We start from the raw sequence: 17,893 nt of genomic DNA on the forward strand, positions 1-17,893 counted from the left end.
TTAATTCCAACCGTAGAATTTTATTTGCATGTAGTTTTACGTCCAGGTTTGAATTAGTTCCAACCGTAGAAGCTCATTTTACGTCCAGGTTCCTTTTAATTCCAACCGTAGAATCTGATTTTACGCCTAGGTCTGAATTATTTCCAACTGTAGAAGTGATTTTACGTCCAGGTTTGGATTATTTCCAACCGTAGAAGTTTATTTTACGGTCAGTTTTTCTTCACACAGAAACTTTGTCCTAGAATTTATCAAGGATACAACAAAATTCATTAATTTAATTTTTATCTAATTAAATTAATTAAAATTAACTAAATAAGGGTTGTTTAGTCATTACAAAATTATTTGAGATAAGGGGTTTTTGATATTACTTATGGGTGACCCGTTTTTGTCCTATTAGGTGACGCCCCTCTAATGGAATGTGAGGCCTCAATAATAGGCTTCTTTCTTATACCCCTCCTTAGAACTCGCGAAGTATGCTGTATGTGGCTGATGTCGGAGAAGATCTTCCGCCTTATGGACACCACTGATTTGAAATTTGAAACTCATGTAGTAGCAGCAGCGCAGTGTCACTTCATGTAACAATATTGGAGCAAATGAAGTCCGAAATAATATTTAAAAAGGGAAGCTGGAAAGTATGGGTAACTGCCACCTCATGACCCGTGTCTGACAGATGGTCCTGTCCTACTCCACCTCGTTTATCAGGCCTCAGTAAGCTTCAACCGGGGAACGATATTCATTGATTGAAGTTCCTACAAGTTGCGGATCAGAATTCCATCAAATAAAAAGGAAACAAAAGGAACAGTAAAATTCAAAAGAAAAATAAAATGAATAGATATCTCGCAATTTCTTTTCGAGTTTTTAAAATGTGGCATCTATGCACATACAACTGGTCAAGATGGATGAAAAATTACAACTCACTTGGAATAAGAGTTTGCAAGCATATGGTAGTTTCATCTTCGAGATATTTTCACCGTTTTTGCAAGAAGAACAAATACCAGTTTTGAGCTTGTGGTTGTAATAACCTAACAAACCGCATACCCGGCAAACCTGCACAAAACAACGGTCGTATTGAAGTGCTAGAGAAACAGCATTGACAAAATATGCAACCATATCAAAGGCAGAATTCGAGCAAGCTCTCTTAGCATGCATCTTCCTATCAGTTTATAAACCCGAGATACAAGAGTGGTGGCTTCGGAAGTCTAATAATATAAAATGTCTTCTTAATCAACTAAAGTTAGATAAATTATGGCAAGAACTGGTGCAATGATATATTTCACTTGAGTCCCATAAAAAAGCACTATGCATCGGGATTTTTGGTATCATGCAGCATCTTCACGACTTATATCCCATTCTACTGTGTTTATAATGAGTCACATCATGTGTGTGCTGATGAGAGTACAAATAGGTTCATCCTGGTTGCATATTCTGCGCATAAAGTAAAATAAAACATCGATAATATCCTTGGGTAATCCAAAAAAGGACTCATGTCAGTGGAAAGAATCAGATAAGTAGTTTTTGCTGCGGCATCTCTATGGCAAGGAAAAGTTTTGCAGTCAGATAAAAATCTTCATCTTCCTATTCGAGGGTCTAACTGTGGCCCAGCTTAACAAATCCCTAAAATGCTTTTGAACGCAAAGTCAACTAAAGCCAAGGTTGTTACTGTGCTGAGTGCTTCGGGCTTATCAGTTTGACAATTCCATAAACTACAACTTAAGGCTTTAAATGTCCATGCATATCGTGAGGATATCATGCCGTGCTAATTCCCAACCCTTAACAACAAAGACATGATCATGTTAAACATTTTGGCTTGTATTGATCTGGTGGAGGCAACAGAGATAAGTCCGTTCTCGCACTGCCTGCATGTTGCTACTCATCCTTTCTGGTTGATAGTTATGCACTCCACACACGGTGATCCAAGCAGATCCCATTGCCCATGGGTTTACGAGAAATTGATTTATATTTCATTGCTTAACAAAAGAGATAATAACCCTTCAGGTAAGAATCGTATAGGCAAGTGATAATACCTGAACCTCAAACGGATCACTAGAGATCATTAAGCGTTCATAAATCAGCATACTAGCACCATATGCAATCAAGCAATCACGTTCCATTTCTCCTAGTCGCAACCCTGGAAGTATTTAAACAAATTAACCACGAGCACACATTTTGCAGGATATGTGATAAGAACTTTAATTGGAGCTCAAGTATGCAATACCTCCATCACGACTTCTCCCTTCAGTAGGTTGCCTAGTGAGCATGACACGAGGTCCTCTACCACGTGCATGCATCTTATCTAGTACCTAAGTGAGAACCAAAGGAAGTCATATAAGAAAGCATAACAAGATGGTGGGAAAAAAAAAATGAAGATATTAGGTGGAGATGCGGAGGGTGTAGTGTGCATGTACTGAGATGTTCTCCAAGAGTCAGGAGGCGCAAGATGGGCATTAAAGAAATGATTGCTATAATAAAGTTGCTGTTTTACTTCATACATCAAAAGTGAAATCTCTGAAGAGCCAAAAATTGGTTTGCCCAAAAGCAGAGGAACATTCTTAACATAAAAGGAACTACGAGAATACCATATCAGGAGCTACTGAAGTCATCAGTTAGTATAACACCTCTCCCTTGCATTTACTAATATCAGCAATCTTATAGGATTTGGCAACTTAGGAAGTAACCATAAGATTTCTGAAGGAAATAAACAAGACACTCCACACAGCATTTGCCAAGTCAAACAAAATAGACCACTAAGGTGGTCAATAACTCCAGAAATACAGAATAACATGCATTAGAAGACTAATTAATTTTTAATCTAAGCTTAATGACCAGAATATGAGTGTCTAAAAGAAAAATTAAGAACAAGCCTTTTACCATGTGCTTCAGCTTCTGGTAGTATATTGGTCCCATGAATATATATGCCTGTAGAGGAGACCCAGTGATACCTGAAACGGGAGGTACATGAGAAACCAAACAAAAACGGAGAAAACAGGAAGAACTGTTAAGTGTTAAGTAATCCACGCCTATCCCCTAGCTATTTTTTAAATGTTACATGGTCCACTATTCAAGAATTAAGCTGTTTAAAGTTTCAGAGGCAATAGAAAAACCTGAGTAGAGGAAATCTTTGCCATTGTAGCTAAAGCCCTTCTCCACAAGTGTTTTACTGTAACAAAAAAGAAACAATTCATTGGTGAGAATCTTGAAACCAAGTAAAACAATTAACGCCTTTGAAAGAAAGAGAAGGGATACCTTATGGCTTCAACTGTGTCTGCGTGGCCACTTGGTTCCCCAAAGGCACTGCCATAGTGAAATCTACCACATGATACCCCGGCCTTGCCACCAAGAAGCTCAATCATTTTTCCAATTGTCATTCGACTGATTCAACAAAACAAATTTTGATGAATACAATGAAAAAGATAATAATTATCCACGGATTCAAGGTTAGGACCTATCCACCAAAGTTACTTCATTCATCAGACATCAGTTGACTTAATGACAACAGATGAAATCTCATCAAGCAGAAATCCATTAGAAGGTCAGAAAATAAATAATCAATCATTCAAATATGCTAGGATTGTTCGTACCTTGGAAATCCATGAGGATTCATAATTAAGTCAGGGCAAATACCACGTTCAGAAAACGGGAAATCCTCCTGCTGAACTATGGTGCCACAAACACCTTTCTGCCCATGTCTACTGCTAAATTTGTCACCCACCTGTGCCCACAGATAAAATTGATTCACAAAATTAAAACAAATAGGTTCCAATGATAATGATGAACCATGCTGTTGAAAAGAAATTGTAGTTTCCTAAATGCAGCCATGTAAAATTACCTCCGGTCTACGGGTATGACGAATTTGGAATTTGATGCATAAATTATTGTTAACATCTGAAGAGAGTGCAACTCTATCGATTACTGCTGTCTCACCTTTAGCCCCTTTGTACGTCTGATAGCTAGGCTTGAATTGACTAGATTCCAAAAAGAGAATACATATATGAAAAAAAAAAAAAAAAAGAGGTTAAGAGACGCCTACATCTCTTGGGCAATAATGTTAAAATCCGAAAGGTCAAACTTACATATTTTGTGAATTATCCTTGGTATTCATTGGGACTTCTTTATTGACATAGATGTCATAAGGCCTAATTATTTCCCCCGGAGCTGCAATCCCATCCTCATCTAATACCTATACATAAAGACAACTGTGTTTACGATCAATTTATATAAAAATTCATTTGTACAGAGCTTACTAGAGATGTATAACAGCATAAGTAGATTCAAATATCTCAAGCAGAACAACCAGTACAGGAAAGTAAACTTTACAAAGAGAACCAAATAAACTGTCTGTAACAAAAGCCAAAACACAAAGTAACCGTGATGAGGCGCAAAGGTTGTTACTGTTGAACATGGTCTGTGGGAATGCACACCAAGGCAAGCTTAGAAGTCACTATGTGTTTGGCATTTTTAATAATAGGAACTAAGAAACCAACACTGTACTAAATTATTCAGACGGATCAACTAAAGAACTACATTGATGGGAAAAAAGGCCGACACAATAAATCAAGATTATTTAGGAAAAAGAAAGGAACTTTAACTAAGTGAGATCTCATCAAATCTCAAGTAAAGACTGATCCAAGTTACATAGTTGAACACTGACATTTCCAACTTAAAGTACAGAAGAGAAACAGCAATGATGTAATGCAAATTCATCTTTAACTTAAATACTTTACTTGAAATTTGAAATCCATGCACTAGCTTATGTGTTAATTGAACCCGACTACACAGTTGTCTAAGTTTTCGGCATGGAGTTATTCCAAAATGATGAATGAAAAAGGAAACCTATGTCCTCCTAGGGTTCTGCCCAGAAAGCTTGCCACATTCTTTCCCTGTGTTGGTGTAGACATCTGAAAACTAGAAAATTCTCATTCTAAACAGGCAAGATCAATTTCTCTCGAAGGTTGAGATCCTAGTCTTTCAAATGATGTAAGCAAGTTTGAAATACTTTTTCTTCTCTGCAATGCTGTAATGATGTAACATTGGAGTGAAGTTTCAAGGTTCTTTTGGAGTAAAATAAACTTGTTTCAGCAGAGGGTTTTAGTTTTAATATCAGTGACAATGCTAGAGACGATTATGAAAAGCAGATACTTTTCATGTCAAAATAAGACTCTCGTTTAAAACAAAATAACATGAAGGAAAAAAGGACACAATATAAATAAAGAAGAACAATCATAATTTTGGTTTTGGGCTAAATATAAGTCGAGTAATACAATGACATGCATAACCTCTAAGAAAGGAAATTCCATGCTTATTAGTTGATGCAGCAGTTGCAAAGAGTTAAGAATCAACAGCGGGAATAACAAATTAAGCTTGAAAAAGCAAGGGATTATGTCCTGAATCCACAAAAAAATTCCCGGATAAACCTAAATTTATCATTTATATAGGAAGATCCGTCACCTAACATGTTTTTAACATTAAAGTGCACAGGTAACGGACACAAATTAAACAGAAGAAACTAAATAATTACTAGCAAAGAAATAGTAATTGCTACACATAAATTGGAAGTTGGGAACAATTCAAAGAGCTATTCGGGTTCTGCATCATTGCTTTACAATGTCCGACAAGTGTCAGTCATGTAGCTAAATTGAGAACATGTTTTTTCTTTTTTGAGCGAGAAGGTTTTCAAAATCAATCCGTACACTCACTGCTTTTCAGGTATATCAAAAACAAAGCAGAGGTGAAAGGTCAAAAGATTCTTAACCTTCATCTTATGATGGTCAACACCCTTTCTGTCAGGCCTACGTATCCTATCTTGTGTGTTATTACCATACTTCTGCAATATTGCAACACTCCTGTCCAAAGAAAAATAGCTAATCAAAGAAGCATCCTAACCATAAAACCCAACAGCAAACATATGTAAGCTTGCACGTAAAACTGATAGGCAAAAATCATTTACGGTGAATAAGGTTAGTTACTTTTTCAGTACAATGCAACGGCCAAAGCCGCGATCAAGAGATGATTTGTTCATAACTATAGCATCTTCAATATCATAACCGCTATAACTCATTACAGCAACTGTTGCATTCTGGCCAGCTCCTAATTTATCATAACCAACCTGACAATAAAAAGTATTTAGTTTCTCCAGCAGTCAAAGAGCATACAAAATGAACAGAAACCAACCAGTTCAATTGTTCTCGTCGTCAGTAGAGGTCTTTGAGGATACACTAAAAGGTAAAGTAGTGAATCCATTCGAGACAGCTGCAAGATCAAATATATAGAGGATTAGTTAATAAAAGACTATCATGTAACATTGATCATAACTTCAAAAGGCATCACTGTATTTGCATCCAAAACCAAAAGTATTTTGAAAAGGAATAAAAAGATCAAATAGAACCACGAGATCCATGCCAAAACCGCATAGCCTACTTGCAACACCTAAACTCTGATTTTGCACTGAGTACAAACTTTAATTAGTATTTCTTATTAAAAACGTTTCTTAAGATAAACCAGCAGGAACTCAACCTGTACGTGCTGAGTTTTATTCAAATGTGCAGTACACGGTTGCAGTTATAACCTGTCTGCTCCCAGGGATGGAGTGAGGTAGTGATGACTAAAGAGTGTTATTACTCTGTTACAACTTAAACTAGAGAATGCTTACAGTTGCAGTTTTAAAGATAATCATCAAGCCGTAATTGAATAACTTCTACATATACAACCTGTTTATCCAGGATACCCTTCAAAGTAGATCATTCTCCTATGGTGCAGTCAGATTGGAAGGGAAACCGACAGACAGGCTTTCAGAATTTCTATGAACTTACTAAAAAATTCTCTAGGTATATGATGCAGTTTACTCTCATCTTGGAAGTCTATAAATGTGATGTGGTTGTGTTATAGTCCACCTGCATGCCACGTAAGAGTTTAACACCTCTTAGCCCTCAACTTTGACGCAAACTGCTCAGAAATGAAATCCAGTTTTAGTAACCCCTTAATATGTTTATATAATTACTCTCTAAGTCGTTTGCTCTTACATTCTACACCTGCTAAACATAATTTAAGTAAATTTGCATTGGTAGCCAAATCTCCACGACGCGGAGAAGGATCCGATAACCTTAAACTACGCTTTAAGGTTACCAGAGGAGGATTGGCCATATAAACTTCCATGGTCACCAGTTGTGTATAAAAATTAGGAGTTAATATATGACACTACTATACTATAAAAAGTTTGGATAAGTGCTAAACTTCCATGGCCATATAAACTTCCATGATCTTCTTTTTTTTTCTTTTTTTTTTGATCAGTGCTCCGGATTTTATATATGACACTACTATACTATAAAAAGTTTGGAATCGGATTCCTCAATTAGTTTTTTTTCGTTTAAATATATATTAAAAAACTACATTAATGTCTTAGATCTATTAGATAATTGAACCCCTAGAACTATAAAGGAGGTGAGGGTCGAACTAAAATATTAAGAATTAACAAGAGATAAATCTGCTACAACTACAGTCCTTCACTGTACCAACTGAGCTAAGGTCGGTTGTTTTACTAGTTGAGAACTGAGGCACTTTAATTTTCCAAACAAACCACAAACGGAGGATAAACATTGAGACATAGACCTAGAAATCCTCAACAGTTTATTCAGAAGACATTCTGAATTTTGAAGGACGCATTTGAACTACCCCCATTGCGTTCTGTATTGAACACCAGTGGTTTTGTGTAAACTTTAACATTGTTAGGTAGAGTTTTATATGCATGGTCATACAACTCACTGAAATCTGCAAGAGCCTCTTCATAGCTCCAGGTATTAAACGCATCTATGATTTATTGAACATGTAAGCTAAAATTGAGTGGCAAAAAGTGTAGATACTAAGAACATGCTAAAAGAAGAGTCTGGTTTCAGTAGGAAGATAAATCTCTTTTGTGGTACGAACAGAACTCTTACTTGGTTATAGGCAATATTGCCCATTGCTTGTTTTCCCATTGCACACTACAAAAATAATATGAATCAAGTTAGTTTAGGCAATTCCAGTATATGAAGAAAATATTATGCTCGAAACTGCAAAAGAAGTTCAGCAAACCTGATATGTATTTCTTGGTGACTGATTGTGGTGAGGAAATGGAATTAGCCCAGCACAAACACCCAAGATCGTGAAAGGTTCAATTTCTATATGAGTGATATCTTCTTTTGGTTCCCCTTCATATAAAGCAATCTAAGCAACAATTTTTCAAGTAAGCCATTATAGATAGCTTGGGATTAACATTTTCAAGGAGAACCAAGCAAATGATAGAGTTATAGACAAACCAATGCGTTGTTCTGCTCATTAACGTCAAGATATTCGATTAGTCCTTCGCGTAGGAAGTCGTTAAAGGTGCGCACTCCATCCTAAAAAAGTTAAAAAAAAACATGAGGAATCAGATAAAGACAATATTGGATTTGCCTAAGCTTGAGAAAAATTTAGAATACAAACTCGCATCTCCTGCATATGGTGTTCTTTAATCCTGGATATTCCCTTGTCAGCAATGACAAGCGGACGACATACGCGGCCTCCATCCGAGGCAATGTAAACACAACGCTGCAATAGATTTAAATAAGATTAGATGTACTGTTATAAGCTTAAACTGGGAGAAATCAAGTTACATACTCATCCTTTCTCCCATCAATTGATGTTTTGAATTCTAAATGCTGACAACATTTGACAACCACAACACAAGTTCATTAATATAGAATCACTCCTCCTGCAATGACAGGAAAAACAACCTAGATGACACTCTTACAGAACAACCGAAGTACCTGGTTGCAATAAGAAACTTACCTGCTTATCATTCACATATACACTGACAAACTCCCCAATCTTTCCTGCTCTCCGCAACTTTCTCATGTTCCTTGCAAAACGCTGTTGCAAAACAGAAAGAAACGAGATATAAGATGTGAGCTTGAATAAAAAGTATAGGAAAAGAAAAACATAGCTAGGAGAACTACCTGTGGTTGCCTGTGCTTGCCAAGGATAAGCCCATTAAAAATGACCAAAAATGAGTTTGGCGTGTGAAGCTCTTCAGCGGACAACAGTTCTAAACCTTCCACACCCAAACTGTGACACTGATGCAAAACCACGGAATATGAGTGAATATACACGAAGATAAATGACAAATACTACAAGAATCTACATAAGTTTCATTTCAAAGTGAAACGCAAGCACCAACACGTTTGAAATGCTCTCGGTTAAGTAACAACAGTTGCTGGGAATTTTTGACCTGTCTTTGAAAGACGTCTCTATTGAGTGACGGGATACAAAAACTAACATTTCAACCTACGAGGTTCGCTGTAACAATGTCTAGTGTACTAAAGAAAAACATGACCGCACATTGGTTTTCTAAGTCGACGGACATAGTTGAGCCGAAAGGTCTAGGCATTTGTCTTCCAATTCAATTTAGTTTGACAGCGAGCATTGTTCAAATGATAGAATGAGCAGATTTCAAATGATAGAATGAGTTTGTTGATTAACAATAGTGTTCTGGAATCAAGTGAAGTACTTATAACCAAGATTTCTCCTTCAGAATATTAGAAAATAACATATAAGAGGGTTACCTAGGTCCAGTATAATCTTCCACAAAAAAACTTATTCTCTATACTTCCCGAGTCCAATTAATTGCTCAAAGAATCACAATAAGAAGCGGGTAAGTTTTACATTTTCTTTTTCTAAAGGAGATAAGTAGATAAGTAGAACCCCTTCCTAGAATGTTAGTACACGCACAAAAGTTCTACTACCCCTTCGAAATGGCCTTCTCCAACTGCTGCTTCGAAAATTCAAAACTGAAAACCGTCTAGATTGTTGAAACTCTCAATGTCACAACATTAAAAAAATCCACAGCAAACTTTGAATTCTTGGACATCTAATGGCTATGGGTAAGCATGTTTAGAGTAGAATCAAGGAAGTCAAAATCTCAATTAAATTTATTGTTCCCGTTTTGCACACTTCACCATCAAAACCAGAAACTCGGTAAACCGTATCACATGTATATAACAGGTTCTACTGCAACTTAGGTTGAGTAAGTTCGTCCTAATTCTTATATATTATAATGCTACAGTTTACATATATACACAACCCCCACCAGTACAACCCTAAATAAGATGAAGGACTGCCTCTATCCAGTTCCTCTATTGCGTAACTTAATGTTAAATCGAGAATAACACTTAAAATGCCGGTGAGGGTAATACTGGATGGTTCTTAACCTCTTGAATTTAAACTTTACTACTTATTTTTGGCAATTACCATTTACATTACCAAGGTATAAGATATAATTTCTAATCTAGATAGATAGATAAGTGGCAAACAAACAACTTTATGTTAAAATGACAAACCAGCGAAATCAATGGACCTTCCTCTTCATCTGTTGTAACATGAGTCATCAGGGCCAAATTTTTAACCAGCCCACAAGCTTCCCCTTCAGGAGTATCACATGGGCAAAGCATACCCCACTGTTCCAAAAAACAACCAATAGAGAGATTTCAACACATGAAGGACGACGAAAAACACCCTAGCGAACTTGAAAGATCCACACTGGAAGTACCTCAAAATAAAAACCACACATACCTGGCTCGGTTGCAACGCCCTTGGTCCACTTACTTTTCTTGACTTCTCAAATTGTGGTGAAACTTTCGTCATATGTCCCACACTTGCGATAAAGGAAAGCCGAGCCAGAACCTATACAAGGAAGAAGTACTCTGACTTCTTAATTTACACACACAAAAGAAGGAAACTACTTTAAATAAAATAGAAGTTAAAGTGAACCTGTGTCATTCCCTTCCTGTGCATTTTGAACCGTTTTAAATCCCAATTACCAGTAGAAAGGGCCCTTTCCAAGCCCTGGGTGATACTATCTCTCGTTAAATACTACAAACAGAAGCATAGTTGAAAATTATTAGAAATTTTTGGACATAAGACGGAAACACACATCAGCCATATTTATTAAGTAAACTCAAAAGAAATATCATCTGAAAAAATTAGTACTGAAGATAAATTAGAAATATAGAGTCCTAGGGAACACCTGGCATCAGACTAGACTAAAAATTAAGATAGCAGTCGCAAGACTTAAAAAGACTAGAATTTTAGTAACTGAAGATATGAGTTATATGACCCCAAGCTTGTTTGAGCCTTTCGGATATTCCTATGTCAATTATCCAACCAATTCGTCCAGGCACCCAGTAGATATTTTCAGTTCGTATTGGTAGATTATAAACTAATGAAACTCTTCGGTAACAAGTGATTCAAAAGCAGGCTCGTTCCAACCATATTGGAAACAATGAGATCACTATCCTAAAGAATGCAGCAGAACTCAAAACCCACAAAAAAGGAAAGAAAGCTGACATCACATAGTACTGAAATAGGAAAACACAACTATATATGCCCACTTGTAACTTTTAAGCACTGCAGTCTGGGAAAGGGATTAATAGACTTAGCCCTAGTTCTAGAAGATCACTCAGCATCATGTTAGCTATATATTGAAATCCTCAAATCCATCCTAAAGCATGAACCATAAAGGCAACATCACCCATTTCTATTCCCCTTCAAGACCAAGATCAGAATCATCAGACCTATCAATCAAAGGATCACGGCAATCAAACCACCGTATCACTAAGAACTGGTTGCTTGATATGATATAAGTAAGCTTATTAAAAAAAAATTATTTAGGACAACTACAGTTTAGCGGTATTCTAACTAACTAGGTTACATGAATAGAGAAGCTTGTAAATAGTTCGTTCACCAAATTTAGAACGCAAACAAAAAAGATAAAAAAATACAAAACCTTCTTCTGACAAACAGTGAAAAGATGTGTCTTTATCTAAGGCACCAAAAGAAATATGTTGCAAAAACAAGTTTCCAGCCCCGTCAGAAAACAGGAGTAAGCTTACCTAAGAACAATCAAAGGATTCAACACTTACATTTGAGTTGTCAAAGCTCCTTGCCAGATTTTTCGTTAAAGCCAAATCCATTTGCTTCTTCACTTCACCATTCATTGTCTTAAATAAATCCTACCAAAAAAGAGCTTACAATGAAAAAAAATTGATGAAAGTTATTGTCTTACTAAGTGGGACAGAGACTACATGTCATGTACCTCAAAAAGCAGAGATATCAATTGTCCAGATAACTCCAACCGCTTGTTCCCCACATAATCCTGTAAAACAAAATCGGTACAGTGCGTTTATTCTGAAACTCAACTTTGCATATAAAAAGATGATTCAAAGACAACAACACACTAACATTCAACTTCCCAACATCTGTCTCCTTTTAAATCTGTGATTCTAACACATGCTACAAAATCGATAAGTGCCACCTTTATGCAATGTAGGATCAGGATCATCCTTCTTTGTACATACTGAAAGAAATTACATGTTGTATGGTGCACATTTGCAGGTTTAGGCATCTCGGTCTGCACACCAGAATTTGCTTAACCTCGACAACCTTCGGAAACACCCCTCTCCTTACAATGGATGCACCTTTTTTAGTTGCAGATTTGTCTCCCCATATTTGAAAATATAAGTCTATGCAATTTGAACTTAAATGGAACTATAACCAGATTCAATAGGTGCGAACTACATACTAGAAGACAAACATAAATTAACAGCCTAATCCGCAAAAAGAGAATACAGCAATTAGCTAGTTTATACAAATCCTTTCATTCAATTTACCTTGTCATCTATAGCATCCTTATTCAAAATCGCATCCATCATGCGTCTCAACATTACAGCAGCATATATACATTTTGGACGGAAGCTCTGTTCACGAACCTTTTGGAAGATAAAAGAAGGATACAGTGATTAGCACAACTGAGCAAAAAGAAAATCTTAAGAAACGTAAAAAAGACTTACAGGAACATTAGCAAGAAAAACATCACGCAGAATACTCAGAGCTCTTCCTTCCTGTCGCATAAGAATAAGTCAATAACTACATTAGGCCTATATCACTTATCCAGTGGAATAAATGTCTACAGAGAAGAAGGGGTAAGACAATAAAGAGGCAGTGAAAAAAGGAGAACTTTACCTGATTCACATTCGAAAATGCGAACTTCTTGACCTGCAACAATAATTGTACAAGTATAAGACGCGGAATAAGCCAGAAACAGCAAACAAACACAGCATGCAAAGTATCAAACCATGAACCTATCCACATGAAAGGATAGCATCTTTTCTAAGATTAGCTTCCAACTGAAGGTATAATGGTTGAAGTAATTTCATAAACCCTTATTTTAAACTACAGGAAAGTATACCTTATTATCAAGATACTCCAGAGCCTGTTGTTGATTAAATATATTCTCTGTTGCACATTCCTAAGAGGGAAGCAAACAGTACCATTAATAGGAAGAAGAAAAAAATAGATGAAAGATATGCATCATGGAATAGTGAAGTCTAAGCGCATGGGATGTGGAATCGGAGTGGCAAGAGAAATAAACAACCAACTAACAAAATAAAAGCTGATATCAAATTACCCAGGCTAGAAGCAATCATATCTTAACAAAAGTAGGCAATTACCATATTATATTGGTTAACTGGCTAATACCTTTCAGAACAGCTGGTATAAACTTCCTTCCTCTGATTAATGGCTGGCCATGTACCGAAAATCGAAAATAAGGCAAATCCTCACCTTGAATTGGAGGTTCCTAGAACTCAACAGGGTCCCACTGTAGGCTAGATATACTGGTTGTCAAATAGATTTACTTTGCGAGGACGAATGACCTAAACCCCAGTTCAGAGTTTAATGCCGGATTGGTGTTCACTGTTAATCACACGTTAGTATGATAACACTTTCGAATGCGAAACTACTATAAAAACATAGGGTACATCCCACCTTGAGATGGTGCTTCATAGGATTCAACAGGGTCTCATTGTACAAATTATTAGCTAGTTATGCTTGTAGTCAAATAGAATTACTTTGTGAGGACTAATGACCTAAAAGTCCGAGTCCACCACACATTAGTACGATTGCAAGTGTGAAATTGTGATTTTAGAAATTATTAGCTAAAAATGACCACCACATTAACATATCCTTTTCCGCCATATAATGACATGGGCAAGGGTGCTGGTGCCTGAAACAGTGAGTTAAAACACAGACGCAGTCATACACTTACACATGTACTTGTCTCAGGAAAAATCCACTTCAGATAACATTTGCCAATCTTCGATTTGATGGCCTCTTAGTCTCACACAGCCCGACCAACAAAGTGCATTTAATAAAATTTACTTTACTAAATACTTAAAGAATACTTAATCTCGACTTGCACTTATGATTGAGTACTTCTTAACTCCAAAACTCAACCATCGGTAAAACTACTCCAAAATAAGGGACTACTATGCATCTGCTCCATATGATTGCAAATCTATAGTACTAATGCATAAAGCATAACTAATTTTGCAGCATCAACTCTAATAACGAGAAAGAATCTCTGTCACCTTGAGCAAGTCCTAACATAATGATGAAATCAACCAAAGACCATTACACATTTTTATCTTCAAGGAATATATACCTGAATCGACGGAAGAAGTAAAGCTGCATATCGAGGGTCTCTTCCAACCATCTGCACTACCTCTTGATCACTCTCAATTCCCATAGCCTTCATGACCACCATGATAGGAACCTATAAAAAGCAACAAAACCACTGAAAATCATCCAACCCAAACTCCTTCTCACCAGTGTGGTAGCCATATATGATTAAAATAATAATAACTATGTTACAGCACCGGCTTAGGAAAAGCATTCAGTTGTAAGAAAATCTTCTCTTTGTCCATGAGAATAACTGTCTTGCTCTTTGTCGCCTCTGTGCTGCTGGTTACAGATGCGACTAAACTGATCATGCACAAATACAATTACAAGGAAAGATTAGAAGTAAAATCAAATAGTTGAGTGGCAGAAGATATTTAGACATTATGCATAAACGTACATAAATAACATAACATGATCAATATACAAGAACAAAAATACTAACATAACTGATCAATATATTACAAAATTGATCTGAATTGATAAAGAAGGAACAACACTAGTTACAAAATACTTACTGTCCTTTCTTGTCGGTCTCTATGATTATTCTGTTCTTTGAAAGTTGCTCTTGTATTAAGATGACCTACAAACGAGCAGTTTCTTCATCTATACTGTAGCTTGTTACGAATTTAAATGAGAGTGACATTCTAACAATCGTAATGTTACCTTCTCTGTTCCTTTAACAATAAAATAGCCTCCGGGGTCGAGGGGACACTCACCTACAATAAACAGTTAAGATATTGAGCATATTTCTGATAACAAATACGTACATTATAAAATAAAAAAAACGCATATATTGTAACAAACCCAGCCTGGCAAGTTCCGCTTCATCCTTTCCAGTCAAAACACAACGGCAACTACGTAGCATGACAGGCATTCGTCCGATAATAACATTTACCTGCAGCAACAAAATTATTAAATAGCCTAACTACAGATATCAATGTCTAAAAAATAAAGTAATTTAACTTGAACCTTTTGCTTTATTTCTCTCCTTTCTTTCAGTCCTTTGGTGTACGTTATATCCACTAGTATAGGAGCTGCATACCTGCAGGTAATTGCATTTGTAAAAAAGCTATCCTAAAATACAGTTGGCATAGGGTTACATATTACCAGATCATCATAAAATTTACATACTAACACTGAAACATTTAATTGAAGTGATTGAATGCATAATGGTGAAACTGGTAATGCAGGCTCAAAATTTTAGCAGATTGATAGACACTTGTACTGTTCTGGGTGCACACTTCTACATGGCCATGGGTATGCAATTTGATTATAGTGTACTTCTGTAGTTTCACGTTCACATGCGCTTCATTTATAGGAAATACTTTATCAGATTTCAGCCTTTGTCAAATTGGCATACTTGTTCCCTTAACTATACTTAGTTGAGGTACCTACTAGAAGAATTTCGATATTAATAACAGAAGAAACTGCATATATATATATATATATATGTATGTATGTATGTATGTATCGATAAAGAAAACATACGTTGTGTCTGATAGGCGGCATCTGTGAGGTGTGAGGTTATCAACAGAATGATCTATTTCAATCGAGGGGTCTCCTATTTTAACATTAGTGTACCTGAAATCCATAAACAATGAATTCTCAACATTTTCTTATCATCGAGTACACAAAAATTAACGTATGAAGATGATAACATTAAGACGGGCAATAGATATAATTACCTAATGTAAGTTTCAGGATCGATGCTAGATTGAATAAGAGAGTTAGCACGGATAATTTTCTTGATTTCAGTATTTACAAAATAGTTGTACGAATCCAAATGTTGTTTCACCAATCCCCTAACCTATCATAGAAAAGAAAAAGAAGTCAAAAAATGAACTGAATTCACGAATGCGAAACTCCAACAAAAAGAGAATGGTATTACCTTAAGAAATTCAGGAAGAAGTTGGAATTTGTCTACAGCTTTTTTTATGGGGGAAGCAAGAAATTTTTTATCAATCTGAAGACTGCACAAAAGAGAAATATGAATTAAAAAACAATGGAAACTTAAATGGAATACTGAAAGAAGTAAGAATATAAACCCTGGTATTCATACTTATTAGGGACTTCCATAGTTGAGGACTACTCCGTGTTTATGATTACTTCGTTTACCGGAACTCGAAGAGAATAACCCTCTCACCGATCAAAAGAGAGAAGGAGCTTCTTCAACAATCTCTCAGATAGAGTACCAACTAAAACCCAGAAATGGGCAAAGAAGAAAAAACTAAAACCCTAAGGGCATGTTTGGTTGTCGGTATATTAAAGTTTGCCGCCTGAGTTCAGGCTACTGGGCTTGGAATTGGTCACTAGGGTTGAGTTTTTTACGGGTTTACCCGTGAACTCGGTGCTACCCACATCCGGTTCATTTAAATAGCGGGTGCTAGATTTTTATGAGCATCGGATCCTTCACCCAACGGTATAACATTCATGTATGGACATATTGATGCGACAGGTTGATGCGTCCCAGGAGGTCCCAGGTTTGAGGTTTCGATAACGCAATAGATTAGAAATTGACATGGAGTGTAGAGTTAGTTTGTCCTCATTGCGACATAATCAGTACGTTGTTGGACCTTAGCTTGTTAGGCTTCCAACTAGTTTCTTGTAATAGTATTTAGGAAAATGTATAAAAAAATCCTAGTATTAGGACCCGATTCACAAAAGCATCCTATTGTTACAAACTATTAACAAAATGATCATACTTCCGTTAAAAAGAGAGTTAAGTGGTGACTCACAATTAAATATGTTAATGAAATTACCTATGCGTCCTTCATATTTATCCCCCATACACAATTTTAACTTTTGCTTTCATTATAATTTTTTGGCAGTGGTGCTATTTGTAGGTGGTGGTGGTGCCGCTTACATATCGTTACACCGCATTCAGGATCGTAAAAGCGCATTCAGGTTCGTTACACCGCATTCAGGATCGTTACACCGCATTCACCCAAAGGGTTCACCACTTCCCCTTTGGGGTTAGTAGAGATTCTTAAGCTTCCACCACCATCACCACCGCTTCATCACCACCACATAAACCAATTAGTTAACTAGGAAGGATATTTTAAGGGAGGGTATTTTCGGAAAAGATAACACCATTCCAAGTTATAGTGGAGCATAATTTAAGAGGATACAAAACAAAACAAAACAAAAAAAATCTCCATTTTGTTCACTTTTGGTGGCAATACAATAAGATTTGGAATGAGTTGGGTGCAACTATTGAGGTTCTTATTGGTGGACATATTATAAGAAATTCTCAACTCAACATCCATTCAGCTGAAAAAAAAATTAGTCAAATGATAGACCAGTGTGGTTTAAAGATTTAAGAGCTCATGGGCTAGGATTTACCCGAAACAACAAAAAAATTAGCGTAGCC

At 36.3% G+C, this 17,893-nt stretch overlaps 1 protein-coding gene across 2 annotated transcripts; it reads right to left on the reverse strand.

The window, feature by feature from the left end:
* Positions 1–299: 299 nt before the first annotated feature.
* Positions 300–16,738, reverse strand: LOC113310796 (DNA-directed RNA polymerase III subunit 2-like). 2 transcript variants are annotated; one of them, XM_026559582.1, is made up of 38 exons: positions 16,583–16,738; positions 16,412–16,493; positions 16,209–16,330; positions 16,012–16,104; positions 15,493–15,565; positions 15,328–15,418; positions 15,187–15,239; positions 15,039–15,103; positions 14,721–14,826; positions 14,507–14,617; positions 13,253–13,312; positions 13,027–13,059; positions 12,855–12,905; positions 12,675–12,773; positions 12,101–12,160; positions 11,928–12,017; positions 10,777–10,878; positions 10,579–10,689; positions 10,347–10,463; positions 8,967–9,083; positions 8,800–8,880; positions 8,455–8,559; positions 8,289–8,369; positions 8,065–8,196; positions 7,929–7,973; positions 6,169–6,246; positions 5,964–6,103; positions 5,750–5,840; positions 4,071–4,177; positions 3,827–3,962; positions 3,579–3,709; positions 3,244–3,369; positions 3,102–3,157; positions 2,869–2,939; positions 2,216–2,300; positions 2,025–2,128; positions 919–1,047; positions 300–749 (listed from the first exon to the last, which is right to left on the reverse strand). In XM_026559582.1, the coding sequence occupies exons 1-38, from the start codon at positions 16,597–16,599 to the stop codon at positions 699–701; spliced, it is 3,402 nt and encodes a 1,133-aa protein (XP_026415367.1). In that variant the 5' UTR covers positions 16,600–16,738; the 3' UTR covers positions 300–698. The 2 variants fall into 2 exon arrangements, with proteins under 2 accessions (XP_026415367.1, XP_026415368.1); XM_026559583.1 differs by lacking the exons at positions 16,012–16,104; positions 16,209–16,330; positions 16,412–16,493; positions 16,583–16,738 and adding an exon at positions 15,659–15,796.
* Between the last annotated feature and the right edge of the window lie 1,155 nt (positions 16,739–17,893).

The sequence above is a fragment of the Papaver somniferum genome, chromosome 9, assembly GCF_003573695.1.
Source record: "Papaver somniferum cultivar HN1 chromosome 9, ASM357369v1, whole genome shotgun sequence".
Lineage (NCBI taxonomy): Eukaryota > Viridiplantae > Streptophyta > Magnoliopsida > Ranunculales > Papaveraceae > Papaver > Papaver somniferum.